The 16,047-nt window shown below is 38.1% G+C and overlaps 1 protein-coding gene across 2 annotated transcripts in view; it reads left to right on the top strand.

Moving 5' to 3' along the window:
- Positions 1–1,160: 1,160 nt before the first annotated feature.
- RB195_001017 (uncharacterized protein) overlaps positions 1,161–16,047 on the top strand; it is a gene marked incomplete at both ends in the record, with an annotated part of 29,161 nt that continues 14,274 nt past the window's right edge. For both annotated transcript variants that reach the window (XM_064197602.1, XM_064197601.1), the window contains 3 exons: positions 1,161–1,256; positions 5,244–5,330; positions 10,465–10,521. In XM_064197602.1, coding sequence (XP_064053481.1) covers positions 1,161–1,256; positions 5,244–5,330; positions 10,465–10,521 — 240 coding nt within the window. The remainder of the gene's footprint in view (positions 1,257–5,243; positions 5,331–10,464; positions 10,522–16,047) is intronic.

Below are 16,047 nucleotides of genomic sequence, written 5' to 3'. Positions count from 1 at the left end.
AATTCCGTGCAGCGATTATCACTGCGAGTTTAAAAAAGCAAAAAAAGAAGGAAGCAGTCTTAGTGAGCGAGCTGCAGTGTAGATGTGATTCCTGTTTGTGAAGGTTTATCAAGAATTTATTTCCTATTCCAACCCGCTTTTCATGGTTTTAAGGCGCCGAGGTAATGTTTTAAGCTTAAAAATCATTTTCAGTTTTTGAGGGTTTTCTTTAGGTCACAAATTGTGAATTTAGCATGCCTTTCGATGACAATAAACTTGGAATTATTTATCTATACGATGCTACTTTTTTGAATCTTTAAAAAATCTGTTGCTTCACAAGAGAAATATCGTTATCGGGAAATTTACACGTATCAAAATTCCACTAGAATATTTTTTCAAATTATGTTTTAATAAAATTTTTACGATTTTTCAAGTGCACTCCTTCTTTTTCTGTATTCAATACGTTTTCCGGCCAATTGTTTTCACATGGGGCGTGTAGCGTCATCATTATGCACATCGTGATCAGCCTTTCCTTTAAGGTCATGAGCGCTTTCAGTCCCATATTTGTTTTGTCCCTTCTTTCACCTTTTTTCCCCCGTCTCTTTCAATCCCTTTCGCAATTTCGCTCCCAGTTTCTATCCTGAATCGAACACACACTCATTATTCTGAATGACATTATTTCTAATCATTAAATAAGTAACCCGATCTTTTTTCTCATTGAAATTAAAATCTAAATTGAGGCTTTGTAAGCAGCAGTTACTGTGATCGTATTTTATTATTTTCTTTTCTTTCAAAAGCTGATGAAATTGATAAATCGGCGACGTCAGAACGTTAGAGTATAGTGTAAGCATAGCACGTTAACAAGAAAAAGAAGTTTTTCTTTTGAGGAAGAATAGGTGATTTCTTTGACACTGCATGTAGAAAATCAAAATCCATTTTGCACTTAATTCTTCACATGTCAGGCGGATATGGCGCAGTCGGTTAGAGGTCCGCCGTAGCCACATGGTCGATGGTTCGAAACCGTGCTAGCCCAAACCAAACCTTTCATCCCCTCGGGGTCATTGTATAGGCCACCAGGCGTTCCAAACAACCTCAACGATCACGAATTGCAGTAAAACGCGTTGGCGCATTCCAGGTGGATTGATACGCACGTGAATTTAGGCTTTATCCTTTATATTCACATGTCACGTGAGGTATGTGCTGTCATTGAGGTCGTTGCAGTAGCGAAAACACCGGTCTCCTCGGTCATGAAAGTTCAGTCAGTACCCGAAACCCGGGTAACTAATAACTCGTTCGATTAGGGTGCGATAAAATAGTGCGGACCAAGCGAAGAAAGTGTGTGTGTTGCGGTGGCAGACGCGTCGCGGCCACCCGAGCCAAGATTTCTGGCACCGACTGTGTCGTTCATCTGTTAGGCTGCCTTTACTTCAACAAAGAACGGGACATGAGGTTCAATATCCAGAACTACAACTAGGAAATTTTTGATTAGTGGGCGGGCAGGCTTCTTTTTGATTTACTGTGACGCTCAGGTTGAAGTACTTGTACACTATTGCATAGCTAGATTTTACTGGTCCTCTCTAACTTGGTGGGACAGTCTCTCTGCCGGGTACTGTCCACGTTTCTATCGCGATCAGTGCGAGTTTATTAGATAGTCTCTGGACTCATATTGTACACACGGAGGTGTAGGTCAAAACTGACGATGTTGAAGTTTCTATGAGCAAACATATGTAGAGTTCGCGGTGTAGAGCATGAACGTGGTCTAGCGTAATTCCCCTTAGTCGTTATGAAAAAATGTCATGGGAACCGCTTTAGTTCTACGAGACACATAAGAACGTCCCACATTTGTACGCACTACGGTTTCTTCAACAACCTATTCATAGGCTTCAGCTGAATAAACTGCTGAGGAGACCTCATGATTCACAACCGCCCGTTCGCGGATGCGGCGCATGCACAACGATAGACTCCTGGGAACAAATGTCGTTTCCCACGTTGTTTTTCAGGAAGATTAGAAAATTGAACAGGGCATACTCATACTCGTAATCTACACCCCGAACTCTATATTTCCTCATAGAGGCCTCAATATCTTCAGTAGTACGGCGCCCTTAATAGTGCCCTTTAATAGCGAATGTGAACAAGAGAACCGCTGTTATGTAAGAATTGTCATATTCGTAGTTTCTGTAAACCGATCAAAGAATAACAGAAGTAAATCTATTTACACGGGGTCTAGAAGACCAGTTGTCTGACTTACAAGCGTTCGTGGCAAATATGACATACAAGAGGAGGTGCTTGCCCTTCGGCAGTAGTCCCAACGCCCATCCATGACTAGTAACTAGCAATTTGTTCAACATCATGCGAAAAATATCCTCTAGAAGAAAATTTCGTGGATTATTTTCTCACGAAATTCGTTAGGAAGCAAGGTTTCTGAAAACAGCCCACGACAACGATTCAACTGTAGCTGAAAATTGTTTACTATAAAGTTACGGGACTCCAGGGTAGCACTCTTTCCCCATTGTCTGAATTTTTTTCTTGACGTCAGCTCAGAAATTAGAGTGATTACGAGTTGTCAGCATGTTTCTGGATACGAGCAATCTAGCCAGAAACGTGGATACATTGCTCGTATCCAGAAACGTTGCCTATTGCCTGTCCTTTTGTTGGTCAGCAATACACTGCGAGTATAATTTACAAAAATAAAAAAACATAAATTATTAACAACGATGGATTAGCGCGAAATTTAGATTAGGTCTTGAATCGCTAATTCTGTTGGGCTTTCATGGCTTTTTAGGTTTAAATCCACAGAAGGTCTCAGGCTATTGAAAATCTTTACAAGGTCACTGAGAAATGAAAGAGTATTGAGTTATGATGAAAAGATGAGAAAAAAAAACAGACGTTTCCGTTTCCTACCTATTCGAACCATCTATGAAAGAAATCAAGTTGTACTTGCGAGTTTCCACGTGAGAATTAAAACGAGAAATTCTCTCGGATCAACTTCAGAGTTCCATGCTGACGTGAGAAAGGATTTCGTGTTAGTGAAATTTGTTGCCACATATGAATCGCTTAAGAATGCGCTTTCTGCGCGTATTTAGGTACGAGAAGTTGTTTAGGATTCGAATATTTCCATTGTTGTTAACCGTTGAAATGTGTTGCAAACTCTTCTTTTACCATTAAGGACAAATACGACCTCCATCCATGTACTCCTTCTCTCGGAACTTCGAGCTGACTGAGGTGGTAGCGATAAACTTGCTAAGAAATTCTTTAACGTGACCTCCTACGCAACCAGCGCTTCAACCTATCCATGATTTTGTCAAGCGTAGAAAGGACACTAAAAGAGGGATGATCCGATGAATTCTCTAACTGGTGGGGACTACGGCACCAGTTTTCCAAAGTATCCGGCAGCTGAGCAAAAATGGAGGCTTGAAAAGAATTTTATGGTTTCCGAAATGAGAGGGAAATCGTCATTATTAGGCAGTTAAATGACATAAAACGACATAAAAGGCTTTTTCCTTGGAATGCTCAGATTGCGGGAAATGAATAATGCATATTATTATCAAATTTTCTCAGACAGCACAATACGGCTGGAAAAAGTGAATAGAGCTATAAAAGGAAAAAAAAACCTATGTCATTCGTTTAATGGTATCTTGCACATGGAGAAATATCATTGTGTTAGTTGCCGTGGATATTTCGCTTAATTCATCTCATTCCTGCTTTCGGTTGCTGTTTTTTCTTCGAAGAGAAATTTTGAGCTCATCACTTTGTGAAGTGATGATACATTATCAAGGTTATGACTTCGAAATTAATAGGTTTTGTTGGAAATCCATCGAATCGCGGCTCATACTTTTAGTTTTAACACTGAGTTTATAAATATTTATATTTGTTTATATTTGTAAATATTATTAATACAGATAATTGTAAAGTATAATCGAATCATCGAAAATTATAAAATAAGTAATTAGATGACGATAAATATATAACTCTGAGTAAGCGATATCAACAAATGAGGTCCCCAGAGTGGAGTATTGCTAAAATATTACTATAAAAACGAAAAATATTAATTTCTGCGGGCTATTCTTGTGGTATATTTTCATGCCCAAAATTTGAAGGGGCTGATTGATCTTGCGCATCTACTTAGAACCCTCAGGTTGAAGAGGGGAGCTCAATCAAAATTTTAAGCTGTGTGGGAATATATTCTTTCTTGACCTGACCTTATAAATCAAATCCTTCAGACAACCAGCAGCCACATTTTGGATTTCGTACGTGAATTTACTGTTATCGGATTCTGCGGATATCATTTACTACTCCAAACTTTACTGTTGTTTTTCCAACTGCGATTTTTCTACTCGTTCTCCACCATAAATTTCTACCATGTCCTTAATCACATCATTTATTCACTTTTTTTACTTCTCTATATTAACTATCCCAGTAAATAAGACTTCCAGAGTAGATCTTTTCCAAAATTTTGGCATGAAAATTGCAAAAAAAAGTTTCCTGTGAGCTTTTCTTGCGACTTTCATGATGATGCTAATATGGAGTCAAGGATCATGAAAACGTGATTTTCGCTTCATATATAAATGAAAATATTACTATTCAAGTAAACTTAAAATCATTGCAATTTCCCTCCTTACTACTTGCCAGAAAAAAGACTCTACAATCTATCTGAAAGCAAAACTTTTGTTTTTCGAGAAGAAAAAACTTTTTTTTATTCTCTCACCTGACTTATTTTCCTGTCCGAATGCGCTAAGATGGGCTTCTTCATGGAAATCACCTACGATGTCCTCTTCTGTTTCACGAACAATATTTCCTCACCAACATCAAGATTTTGAGAAGAAAAAGGAGAGGGAACTCAAACGCAAGCAGAAATTAAAGTTTTGGAATAATTCCTGAAAAAAAAAGAAACATTTAAGATGAAATCTCAGCTGCATGAAGTGGAAAGGTTGAGAACGTGCTCAATGAACTTCTTTTATGCCATTTCTGTTCGCAATTTCATGAATCATTAAACAAATAAGCTGCGCTTGACTTCTTTTCGCCTTGGATACGTGAACGTAGAAAGTGAAGCGAACCGGAACACTATGTACTGGAGATGCGCTTTATTTCTTGGGGATATCTTATTTCGAGGAATTCAATTCGAGTTAGTCGAGGGATACTGTGACCATTTAAGTGATACGTCTCTCATGTGTAATTTCAGAAGTTTTTTGTGGTCTTTAATTTGTTGCACTCTTACAGATAGCCTCGATAAGTGTTCTCCAAAAAGTGTTGTGTCTGTTTTTCAGCCGTGGTCACCGATGAGAAGAGCTCCGAGGAAGAATCGTTCGCGAAGCTCACAACCGCATGCCGACATGGTCACCAGTGCTATTTCGGTAATTTACGTAGTTTTAACTGAAGTTATAAATTGGAGTTTTCTTTTAAACTTTTTTTTTTAACAAATTCAACCGTAAGTGAATGTAAATTGGTTGTAAATGTATGAAATGTATAGCGTAGTAGAAAAAGCGAATTTTCATTGCAACCCTTAATAATTCATAGAACATCCACTGTTACAGAAGGTGTGAAATGGCATGCGAAGAGAAGCGTAAAGCTTCCAAGTCTTAAGGTCTTAAAGTGTTTGGTGGTCTCACTTCTAAGAAAAGAAGGTGTAAAAATTTCTAGGGGAACCGATACCTGTTTGGGAGTCCGCTATCGGATCTCATTCGTCCATACATCAAGGATTCTACCCTCCTGAACCTCCACTCATTCATTCTCTGCGAGTAGTAGATGTAGGCACGATAGACGAGATTTTCTTCGCTTCGCTCTTAACCTCCTCCAGCTTTGTGCGCCGGGAGTATTTTTAGTATTCATCTCGTCGTCATCTCCTCATATGTATCATCTTCTTCATAATTATCGGATTTTGTGATTTAAATGCAGAACAGAAAAAAAGTTTGGAAGTTTTTGAGATGTGAAATGTTTATACATTGATGTATGCTTATGCTACGGTCACTTCTTCATTTCTGCTGGGCGACAATTTAAATAGCATCCAGGAAGCCTTGTATGACTTTATTTTTTAAATGAATTTTTGAATGAGGTTTAACATTATTCTCGTTTGTTACCGAAATACAACAAATAAAGAAAGAGTATTTGGTATAATGTAGTTACGGTAAGGTAGTAGTTAGTTAAGTTAGTGGTTATCCGTCTTTCCCTTTGTTGAAGAAAAATCCTCCTGCGAAGCACAACACAAATTGAAGTTCTGTCTTTCATTAGAGGAGATCAAATTCGAAGAAAAAGAAGAAAAGAACAAAAAGTTTGATGGTGTCGTATTTCACTAGTGACTAGCGAATCCATGAGGAAAGAAATTTTTAATTTCTCTAGCAGTTTGGAAAGAAGTTCGCTGACGTTCCTCACTAGCCCTTTCCAGTCTACCAAGACAATTTCGAGAATATTACTTGAACAGAACATAATTACGTTATCGCTCCTCTTCCCTCCCCATAGCTGCCATCCTTTTTCTAAGCACTCCGACTATGTATGTCAGAGACAAGAATGATTTTGAAGTTGCAAAAAAATTGGAATCAATAACTCTTTCTCTCTCTCTTTCTCTCTGCCTCCTTCTCTTGATGTTTGATTTTTTTTTTCGGGTCATCTTAAATTCTACAGCTAATTTATCCATTTATGAAAACAAGTATATGTAGGGGACCATGATTTTATTTTGAGAAATGTCACTTTACTCCATGTTTCCATGTAGCGGGTCAATGTTTAGGAGACATACTCGTTAAATTTGGAATTTTAGGTAAGCATTTGAGAATTTTTTTCTACTATACTCTATATTTCGATTCCCTTTTGTTTTGTTTCGGTGTTATTTGTGTTGTGTAGCTTCTTGGAATTACTTCCAGCTCCTATTGCATTAATTATTTTCACGAAATCAATCGATTTCGTTAAATATTGTTCGACATATGCGATCATTACTAGGCGAGCCTAATACGTTTAACTTTATCTACCATCTTCTAAATAAATAAAATGCTTACCGAGAGAAAAAAGATGCAAAAACAAATTACCAAAGAATTTCAAGAAGTGGTTTTTCATGCTCTTACCGTTCGCAGTCGATTCTCTAACAGAACTGATTTTTCTCCTTGATTTTGGGAATTTCCATCACCTTTAGGTCTCAAACAAGGCGGGTGTGGCGCAGTCGGGTTAGAAATCCGTTGTAGCCACACGGTCAAGGGTTCGAAACCGCCCTAGTGCACATCAAGCCTTTCATCCCTCCGCGGTCGATAAATTGGTACCGGACTTGTCTGGGAGGGTGAAAACACTGACTTGATCATCGGCAAGTCATTGTATAGGCCAACAAAAAAAAACCCCAACGATTACGAATTCCAGTAAAACGCGTTAGCGCATCCCAAGTGGATTGATACGACGGTGACTTTATCATTTTAGATCTCAAATTTTACTAAACATCAGTACGGTACAATTGATAGAGTAAGTATCTTTCTTTTATTCGGTAGGCTATCGTTAAAATTATAACATTTCTGCTCCATTCGATATTTTTCTAACTCTAGTAAAGTATTCCAGCATAATGGTTTAATGTTTATAAATATAATAGTACAATTTGTCCGAATAATTGCGGTGGGAAAGCTATTTTTTCTCTAGAGTAGGTGCAAGAACAATTTTTAAGACCTTTTATGGCCATTTATATGGATACAAATGTAAGACATTCATTTTCGCATAGCAACATAATCGACATTTTAAGACACTTCCAGAACAGCCATGAAAGAGGTACACGCGTACGCAATCTGGCTTGCATCAAGAAAAATCCGTTTATTTCTCAGGGGAACATCGGCCAGAATCGGCGAAATCCGGGGTTTTGCGATGCGAGTGCAAGTCTCGTGCGCGGTCGTCGAACTGGCAACTCCTCCTCCTCCTTCTCCTCCTCCTCTTGGCGATGGACACCACCAGGGCATCACGGCGCTTTGTCCTCGCTGAAGATTCCGGCGATAAATAATGTCAAGACCTCCGCGCAAGCCTCGCTCACGACTTTTTGGACAGTTTTCACCGCTCATCCATTCTGCAACGTTCTTTTAAGTGCGTTAATCAGTTCATGCGGTGGGGCTGAAACTGGAAGACCTTGAAAGCATGCAGGCGTAAATCTGCATGTAACGTTATGTCCTCCGTTGTCTCTGACGCTGTCTTCACCTCTCCGTCGCTTATTCCCCGTTTTTCACACCTGTTCCCGCATCGTTATCATGTGCTTTCGCGCAACCGCTGAATTCCATTCGAGTTTCTTCATCGGCGTTCCTCTGCCAACGCCCTTTGTTTTCTTTTTCGAGTTTTTCTCTCGCATTCACTCCGGCGACGTTGTTGCTATGTTTATTCTTTTTTCTGTTCTTTTGAATACAACGCGTCTGTGATAATGCGAAGAAACTGGAACATTTTCTTGTCGTAGGGGAGATATCTACACCTCTTCGTAGGTTCAGCATCGTCTAGAAATCTCATGAATAATAAATCACAATTTCCTCTATTCTCTAAATAAAGTTCCTTTAGTGTAGCCTTTAAGTTTAAATCTCAACATCATTTTGGTTCACTTTTTAAAAATTTGACGTTCTAGGCTGGAATAGAATTTCTTCTGAGTACCTTAGTAATTTTTTTTACTATGGCACGAACTGTAAACGATAAATATCTTTAAATGTGTTGGCCCCTTTTTGCAGACCAACGACATGTTCTGGATAGTGAAAGCATTGCTTTTTTCTTTTCCTAAATTCCCTAATTTTTTCTTCCCCTAATTTCCCTAATTTTACAAATTTTCACTTCAGAATTTTATTGCAATCTTCCCTAGAAAGATCAACCGGCGAATATACGTAAAAGATCTTCTTTGTTCCAAGAAGACTTTGATATCGATTGTTTTTCAGATTATTTTAGCTCTAGCAATAAAACTCGGCGAAATAATTTCTGAAAAAAATTATCTTGAACTTCCACACTTGAGTCATAATCACTAAAAACTGATTCGTTTTTTTAAGTTTACTCAGGAACTGATTTTCTTTACGGATAAACTTTGGCTCCAGCACAACCTCCAGCACTCAATCGTTTTCTAAAAACCCATCGAAATGCTTTCTTGAAAATAACGTTCTTCAAACAGAAAGGACGCATTCCTGCAGATTAGTGGAGACGCAAAATTCATTTCCCTCAGTCGTGCGTCTTCTTGAAACCAACGTCTTTTCCTAGAAAAACTACAGTAATTTTGCAGAATTAGAGTTCAGAGCATAGGAAAGAAAGATGCAGACTACGTAGAGATGCCACGCATGAGTTGTTCATTTTTCCTCCTCCCTCCCTCCTGTCATCGACAGAAATCTTCATTCTGACACACGTCAGATCGTTATCATAGGGTATTAAATTAAATGAAAATTTCTCTTTTTCGAGAATAGAAAAGAACGAGTCATAAAATTCCTCTACTATCTCTTTCTTGACTATCACCGGCAAAAATCGGATCATCAACACAGCGTAACTGTTTTTATTCATGTAATGCTGTTCAATCTCTGTCAAAGAGCCAGTTTATAGAGAATTTCTAGAGCGATCCGTGAATTTTTGCGCCAAGATCAGAACAGATAGTACCACATTTGTATCGATTAAAACATCTAATCGATCACATCCATTAGCTGTTTGCACATTTTCTGCAGCTAAACTTACGAAATGACAGAAACATACATATTTTTGATATTTGATCAGAAATAAAAATAAAGTAACAAAGAAAGAACCTTGCCGAAAATGTTGTGTATACAGGTTAACCGGCTTCTCACACGTTATTACCTTAAAACAGGGTCCCTTCTTAGCTTAGAGCCTTCTTTCAGGAAGCTCGCTATCACCGCTAATGTCCTAGCCACATTTTCCTTCCTTTAGCTATCTCTTCCTCAAAATCCTTTTTTTCCATTATTTTCTCTGACGTTTTCCCGTATTTTGATGATCCCACTTCAAATGTTGAAGTTGTTAGTTTTTGATCGCCTGAATGTGATAAAAACGGTGTGGATATCTTTTCAGCCCAAAACCTTTTAAATTCATAGTTTATATTTTTCTGGTCTGTTATAAAGTAAATAAACTTTTGATTATGCTGTTATTTTCAACTTTTTCCCCTCGCTATGATGAGGTTCACGTTTTGAGTTAGAATTAACTCGACTTCCTTGCTTTTTCATCGTAAAAATTTGAATATGAGCTAAGATGGCTCCGCATCTGTAACATATTCGCTCGTTAAATTGGGGTTTCTAGAACTAGATTGCCTAGGGTAAGGAGAAATGATAAAAATAGGCTATTGAGTCTTTTCATGACCAACACACACCTTACATTTTAATACTTTGTACAGTTTTTTTTTTCGTTTTGCATAGGTTCTTTATAGCTATATACATACGCAATGATTATGAAAAGAGAAAGCAGTCTTAGCGAGAAAAAACTTCACCACTACGTCTTGCAGGTTTTGCGAAGTTCTGCGATAATTCTCAGTAGTACAGTACTTTCTGGAACAAATATGACATCAACACATTTCAGAATTCGACCAGTCAACCCATGTTGAACAATGGAGTGTTCTATTCGCTTCCACGACGTGTAAGTAACTTTTCATACTTCAGTTGACCTTAGTTACCACACTTGAATTCCTTTGAATATTTGTTGCACTTTGTCGAGTGACGATCCTCCATGTTCTTTTCCTTTTCTATTTTCCAACTGCGCTAAATAATCATATGTTTTCGATTTTTTTTCGAATTTTACGAACATTCGTAAATCTCGTACCGGTTCATTTGTCGACAAATATTTTCGAAAAATCGAAATTCCCATGGTAGATCATTGATGAATTTTTGTAGAACACTTAAACGAGCGTCCTCCATTCTTAAACCGGTTCATTAATTGATCAAAATTGTTTTCTACATTTTGATCAAAGAAAAGTTTGGATCCGTGCGCAGATAGGAACTCTTCAAAATTTACTTTTTCCTTCAAATCGATGCTTGAGACGTGAGATGTTCGATTAACGTGATTTAGCTCCAATCACAATCTCATTGAGTTTTTTTCATCCGCTCATCTTCATTCCCAAATTCTTTTACGAATGTTCTCTTTCGAATGGATACTCGTGTTGAGATGCATTAGAGCAATAGGTCTCGCTTCATTTTTTTTTCCTTCGAGGATGGAACTTGAACAGTTCCTCTTGAGTACTTAAACACTTGTCAGATGACACAAAAACCCCTCTGTCACAATCGAAAGTTCCCCTTCACGAGAGCGACACTTTTAGTAAATAGTTTTTTTTCGTTGTATCTACTTCACATAATTGGTATGCACGTCTTCCTAATGTATGTTTTCCTCTTTTTTCCTATTCTACAAAATCAGATGATATTGTCAACACCATCTTGTTTGAGATGACAAGGAAATGGAAGCCCTAGATTGCCTATCGACGTAACCGTGCGCACGTGAATAACGGAATTTTGGATTTTGTAGTGTAGCGGTTAGGGGTTCCGCTTCCTGCACGATCGATCGGAGGTTCGAGTCCGCCCTAGTGCTCACAAAGTCTTTCATCCTTCCGGGGTCGATAAATTGGTACCGGATTCGCCTGGGAGCATAGAAGCACTGACTTGAAGCATCGGCTAGCCCCCGCAAGTGATTGTATGGGCCAGTTACACGTTCGTGAACCTCAAACGATTCTGAATTGAAGTGAACGTGGGGCGCATCCCAAGCGGATTGATTACCGCCAGGCACTTTATGTCATAAGTTGGATCTCTTCTATTTAAAAAAATCTACATTCAAGTGCGCTTGACCTTGAATGAAAAAAGAAAAAAGTTTTTTTTTTATGATTGAGTGGAAAAGTTCTATCATTCATCAAACAGGACGCGCTTACACGACCAATTTTTCTTGGTCTTCTTTAGTTCAGAAAACTATAAATTATGACATGCCCTTTTTTGGAGTATAAATGAGTTTAGTAAAAAAAAGCAAGGAGAAATAGGCAAAAAAGGAAATCCTAGCTATTATTCCTATTTTTGAATGAAGATTCGGCTGAAAAAAAACCGGCATATGTACATCACGTATAAAGTTAGGGAAATTCCTCATTGCAGTGAATCTGTCGCCATTTTCTTCCGGATTTGAAGTGATATGATTAGCCGCAGTGTTTTTGAGAATTTTTCGACTTATGAAGAAAGTTCGTCCATTTTTCGAGCTGTGACCTTAGAGATAGTCGGATAGACTTTTGGAGCATATGGATGGATAACAAATTTTTACGAAAGAGAATTTCCATGCTAGCTACATTTCTGACGAAATTTCGATAAATATTCCGTCCATCTCTACGCCAAACGCTCAAGTATTCCACACATTCTCAAATAAAGAATGGAATACCAAATTAGAGGCATCAGTGCCGAGAATGTATTCGACAAAATCGCTCTTTGTTCGAGATTACTCAGCAATTATTGAGATTTTTTGCTGTTTACAGGTTTTTGCATTTAAAATTGACAGATTTATCAATTTGTTTGGTTTTTTCTGATTTTTGTCTCCTTATAGCCATCATTTCCATATAAATAAATGATTAGAACTAGTTAAAAGTACTGCAAACTAGAACAACTCGTTGTTGTTCTTCACGGTCACCGTCGCTATCATCAGAGTATTCTTCAGAGCCTTCACCATCTTTAGGATATTATACTTTTCACGTATTATACGTATTAAAAACGTATTTAAACGTTTTGTAAAAGACTTCTTATAGACAGCAAAACATTAATGGAAACCAGAATCGATCACAAGTAGATGCTATAAAGAACTCCAATAGTAATAATGATAAAAAATGATAATAACAGTAATAATCGTAAAAATTCAGTGAAGACTAATGTACGTATCAATACGTATTTTTGAAGGTTTTTTTTAATCCTGTACACATCAATTCTTCTACTTTATAACATTTTTTTTTTCATTCTTGCGTACAGTGAAAAAACCAGATGTAACGTTTTTCTTTGGCGTTACCTTGTTGTACATGTAACGGAGAACTAGGTGAACACACGAGATGAGAACTCCTGATTAAAAACAGCGTATCACGAAACTGACGTATTTGGGAGAACTGTTGGAAAATAGAGTGTTCATGGTGTAGATTACGGTCATGAGGTCGGCCTCACTCAATTCTCCCTAATCGTGCTGAAAGGCGGCGTGGGTACGGTGTTTGTTCCTACGAGACACGTTAGAACGCAGGCGCTTGTGCACGCTCCGGTTCTCCTCAGCAGCCTATTCATTGCTTTTACTTCAATAGGTTGGTCAGAAGACCCTACTGATCTTTGCGCGCTCGCTCGTGGATGCGGTACGTGCACAAGGGTGGAGCGTTTTCACGGAACTTCGTAGGAACAAAAAACTTTTCCCACGCTATTTTTCAGGACAATCAGAGAGAATTGAGAGAGGTCGCTGCTATAGTAGTAAATTTGCATCCGAACCCTATATTTTCCCACAGGTGTCAAATTCCGCCAGTTTCGTAATACGCTGCCTTTAAACAATAGAAAAATCGGCTACGAGTTTTACGGTTGGACGATTATGATATCGGCTATCTCTGGAGCTGGTTTTTTTTTTTCTGACTGATTTAACTGGCTGAAATTGTTAGTATTTATTGCTACACCAACTCGCCTTGTTTTTATTGTTCCTTTCATTTCTTTTAGCACACTAATTTTTCTCGCCCAAGTTGCCGCCTAAACGGTCAACTACTAGTTTTCGTAAGCGCTTTAAATTAAATTCGGTCCCTAGAAAATCAGAAAAATACCCCTTATTTTTGTTTGTTGCTGGTATACACTGTCCAGATCTATCTTGTCTTACTCGCCGCAAAACAATTCATCGGAATTCTATAGTAATCTTATCATTTCACACAATCTGAACACAACTGGCATGGCTAAGTGCTCCACAGTCAAAACATGCCGGAATGGATGCCGAGATAAGGATCTAGCTGAGAGAACGGGAATAAATTTTCCGCCGGTCGCTTGAATAAGTATGTCAATGAGGTTGTAGAACAGTATGACATTCGTCTCGCGCACGCCCGCGCCGGCCGGCTAACGGGTTACCTCATTCACCTACCTACAATTATGCATCCAACAACGCTCACGTGACTCATCCACGCACCTCGTATCACTTATGAGGTGCTCCTCATCGTGAAGGTCGACGGAGATAGTGTGCAAAACTAAGAGGAACCCATGTGAAGTTGTAAACGTAGCATGTGATATCGAGAGGTGCTAGAGCCTCATTCATTGACCCTCGATCCCCTCGGAGAGGAGATGGACGTGTGCAATGGAATACATGTGTTTCGCGTTAATAATTGGTCTCTGCTGGAGGCCGATGGCTTTGTTCGTTGTTTATTTTTCGCATAAACCTAATCCATAGCGCAAGTTCATCTTCACCGTTTCTAGTTTTCTTCTGCACTAATCATCTTTCACTTTCCGTCCGCGCACGTTTCGAAACAACAGCGGGAAACTAAGTTTTCTGATCACTGATCTATTTCTGTGCTGTGTACGCCGTATTTCCGCTTCCGTGACCGTTATGTCCTCCTATAGAAAAGCGCTTAGATTGGATTGTTTTATTGAAATGAGGCCAAGCGTGATTACGACGGAGCATTGGCCAGGGCTCAAACCGCACTTTCACCTCTTTTCACTTCCTCCAAGAAGTTATGCAAACATCACAAATTTCACTTGGATTGAACGCTACGAAATCATACGATCGTCATCTTAATTGAACATTTCTTGCATTTTAATCAGAATCGCTGCTTTTTCGCCATTGCTTTTGAACGGAAGACTATGCGATTCCTTTATGTCTGATGTCATTTATTTGTTTCGTTTAACGGTTCTTCTTTTATAACATCTACTTTTCTTTTTATACCTCATGATGCACACTTTTTAAGGGTTTCAATTATTTTTAATCTTTATTAACAGTCATTAATAATAGTATTACAATGTCTAACATTTTCCCATCTCTTCAGTGTTGCTCGAGTTGCACGAGAATTAAATGAAATGGATTTATTATAAAAATTTAATTTCCTGGAAGAATACCCAACACACTGAACGACCACGAATAGAAAATCTTTGCATTGCTTTTTAAGGGCCGCAAAAATTCAAATACATGGTTTCGCATCAAAAAGTATTGAGAATTTTCATGAAGTTCACTTCCACTTAAAACGGAAGAATAACGTGTGGTATGAAGAATTATAACAGTAAGAAAAGGTTTTTTTTTCAAAATTGTTTCCGGGTTCCCGAGGACAATTATTGGATGGAAAATCCCACAATTTCCAGTGGTTTTTCTAGCTCAGTTCTGAAATCCCCCAAATTCAAACACATGTATGTATTTGCAAAAAAAAAAACAGACTTCATTTCGTTTAGTGGAGGCAAATTTTGATGATTATAGTGTATGAGACGAGGCAATGAACAAATTCAAAATTTATATAATCAATATAATAATAATATAACTAATATAATATAGTATTATATAATTTAGTAAATTTTTCCTTGACAGCATCAAAAAAGCTAATCTGACGACCTCATTTTGCGTCTGTTATCATCGTGTTTTGTTCTTTTCTTTGCAAAATTTCGTTATTTCTAGGAGTAGGCGATTTTTTGTAGGATTGACAAATAATTAGTAAAATTGAGCATTTCGTTTGTGGAATCGTTTTTTTTTCATTATTTTGGTTGTCTCCACTGCTATACTACTTAGTTTAGCTGTTTTCCTTTTGTCAAAGGCAGCATGATCTCAGTTCTAATCGTTGAAAGTGGTCGAGACCAATCGAAAAGCAACTAAAATTCATTAACGGTGGCCAACGATGTGAAATTTGGAACAGATGCGTTGTAGAGCTCACGATTAGCCCCCTTCGCATATCCTCAAGGGAGCCATACGCTCTGGAGCAGTGTAGAAGTTCAACTTTTTCATGTGGCATTCATACGGCACTAAATCTATTTACTACATATATGGGTTCCGAGGAGGAGCATTTTCGTTTTCTAATTATCACTTAATGGTAGAGACAAGAGTAAAAAGAGAGGTATAACAAAGAAAGAAAAGCACAGATAAAAGAACGGAAATTTTTTGGAAGAAAAAAATCCCCTCAATCACACAACATTTACGTCAATCTCAAATGTTTGAGCAAATGAGAAT

This window comes from Necator americanus, chromosome IV (genome assembly GCF_031761385.1).
Source record: "Necator americanus strain Aroian chromosome IV, whole genome shotgun sequence".
Classification (NCBI taxonomy): Eukaryota; Metazoa; Nematoda; class Chromadorea; order Rhabditida; family Ancylostomatidae; genus Necator; species Necator americanus.
This window is presented reverse-complemented; position numbering and strand designations above follow the sequence as displayed.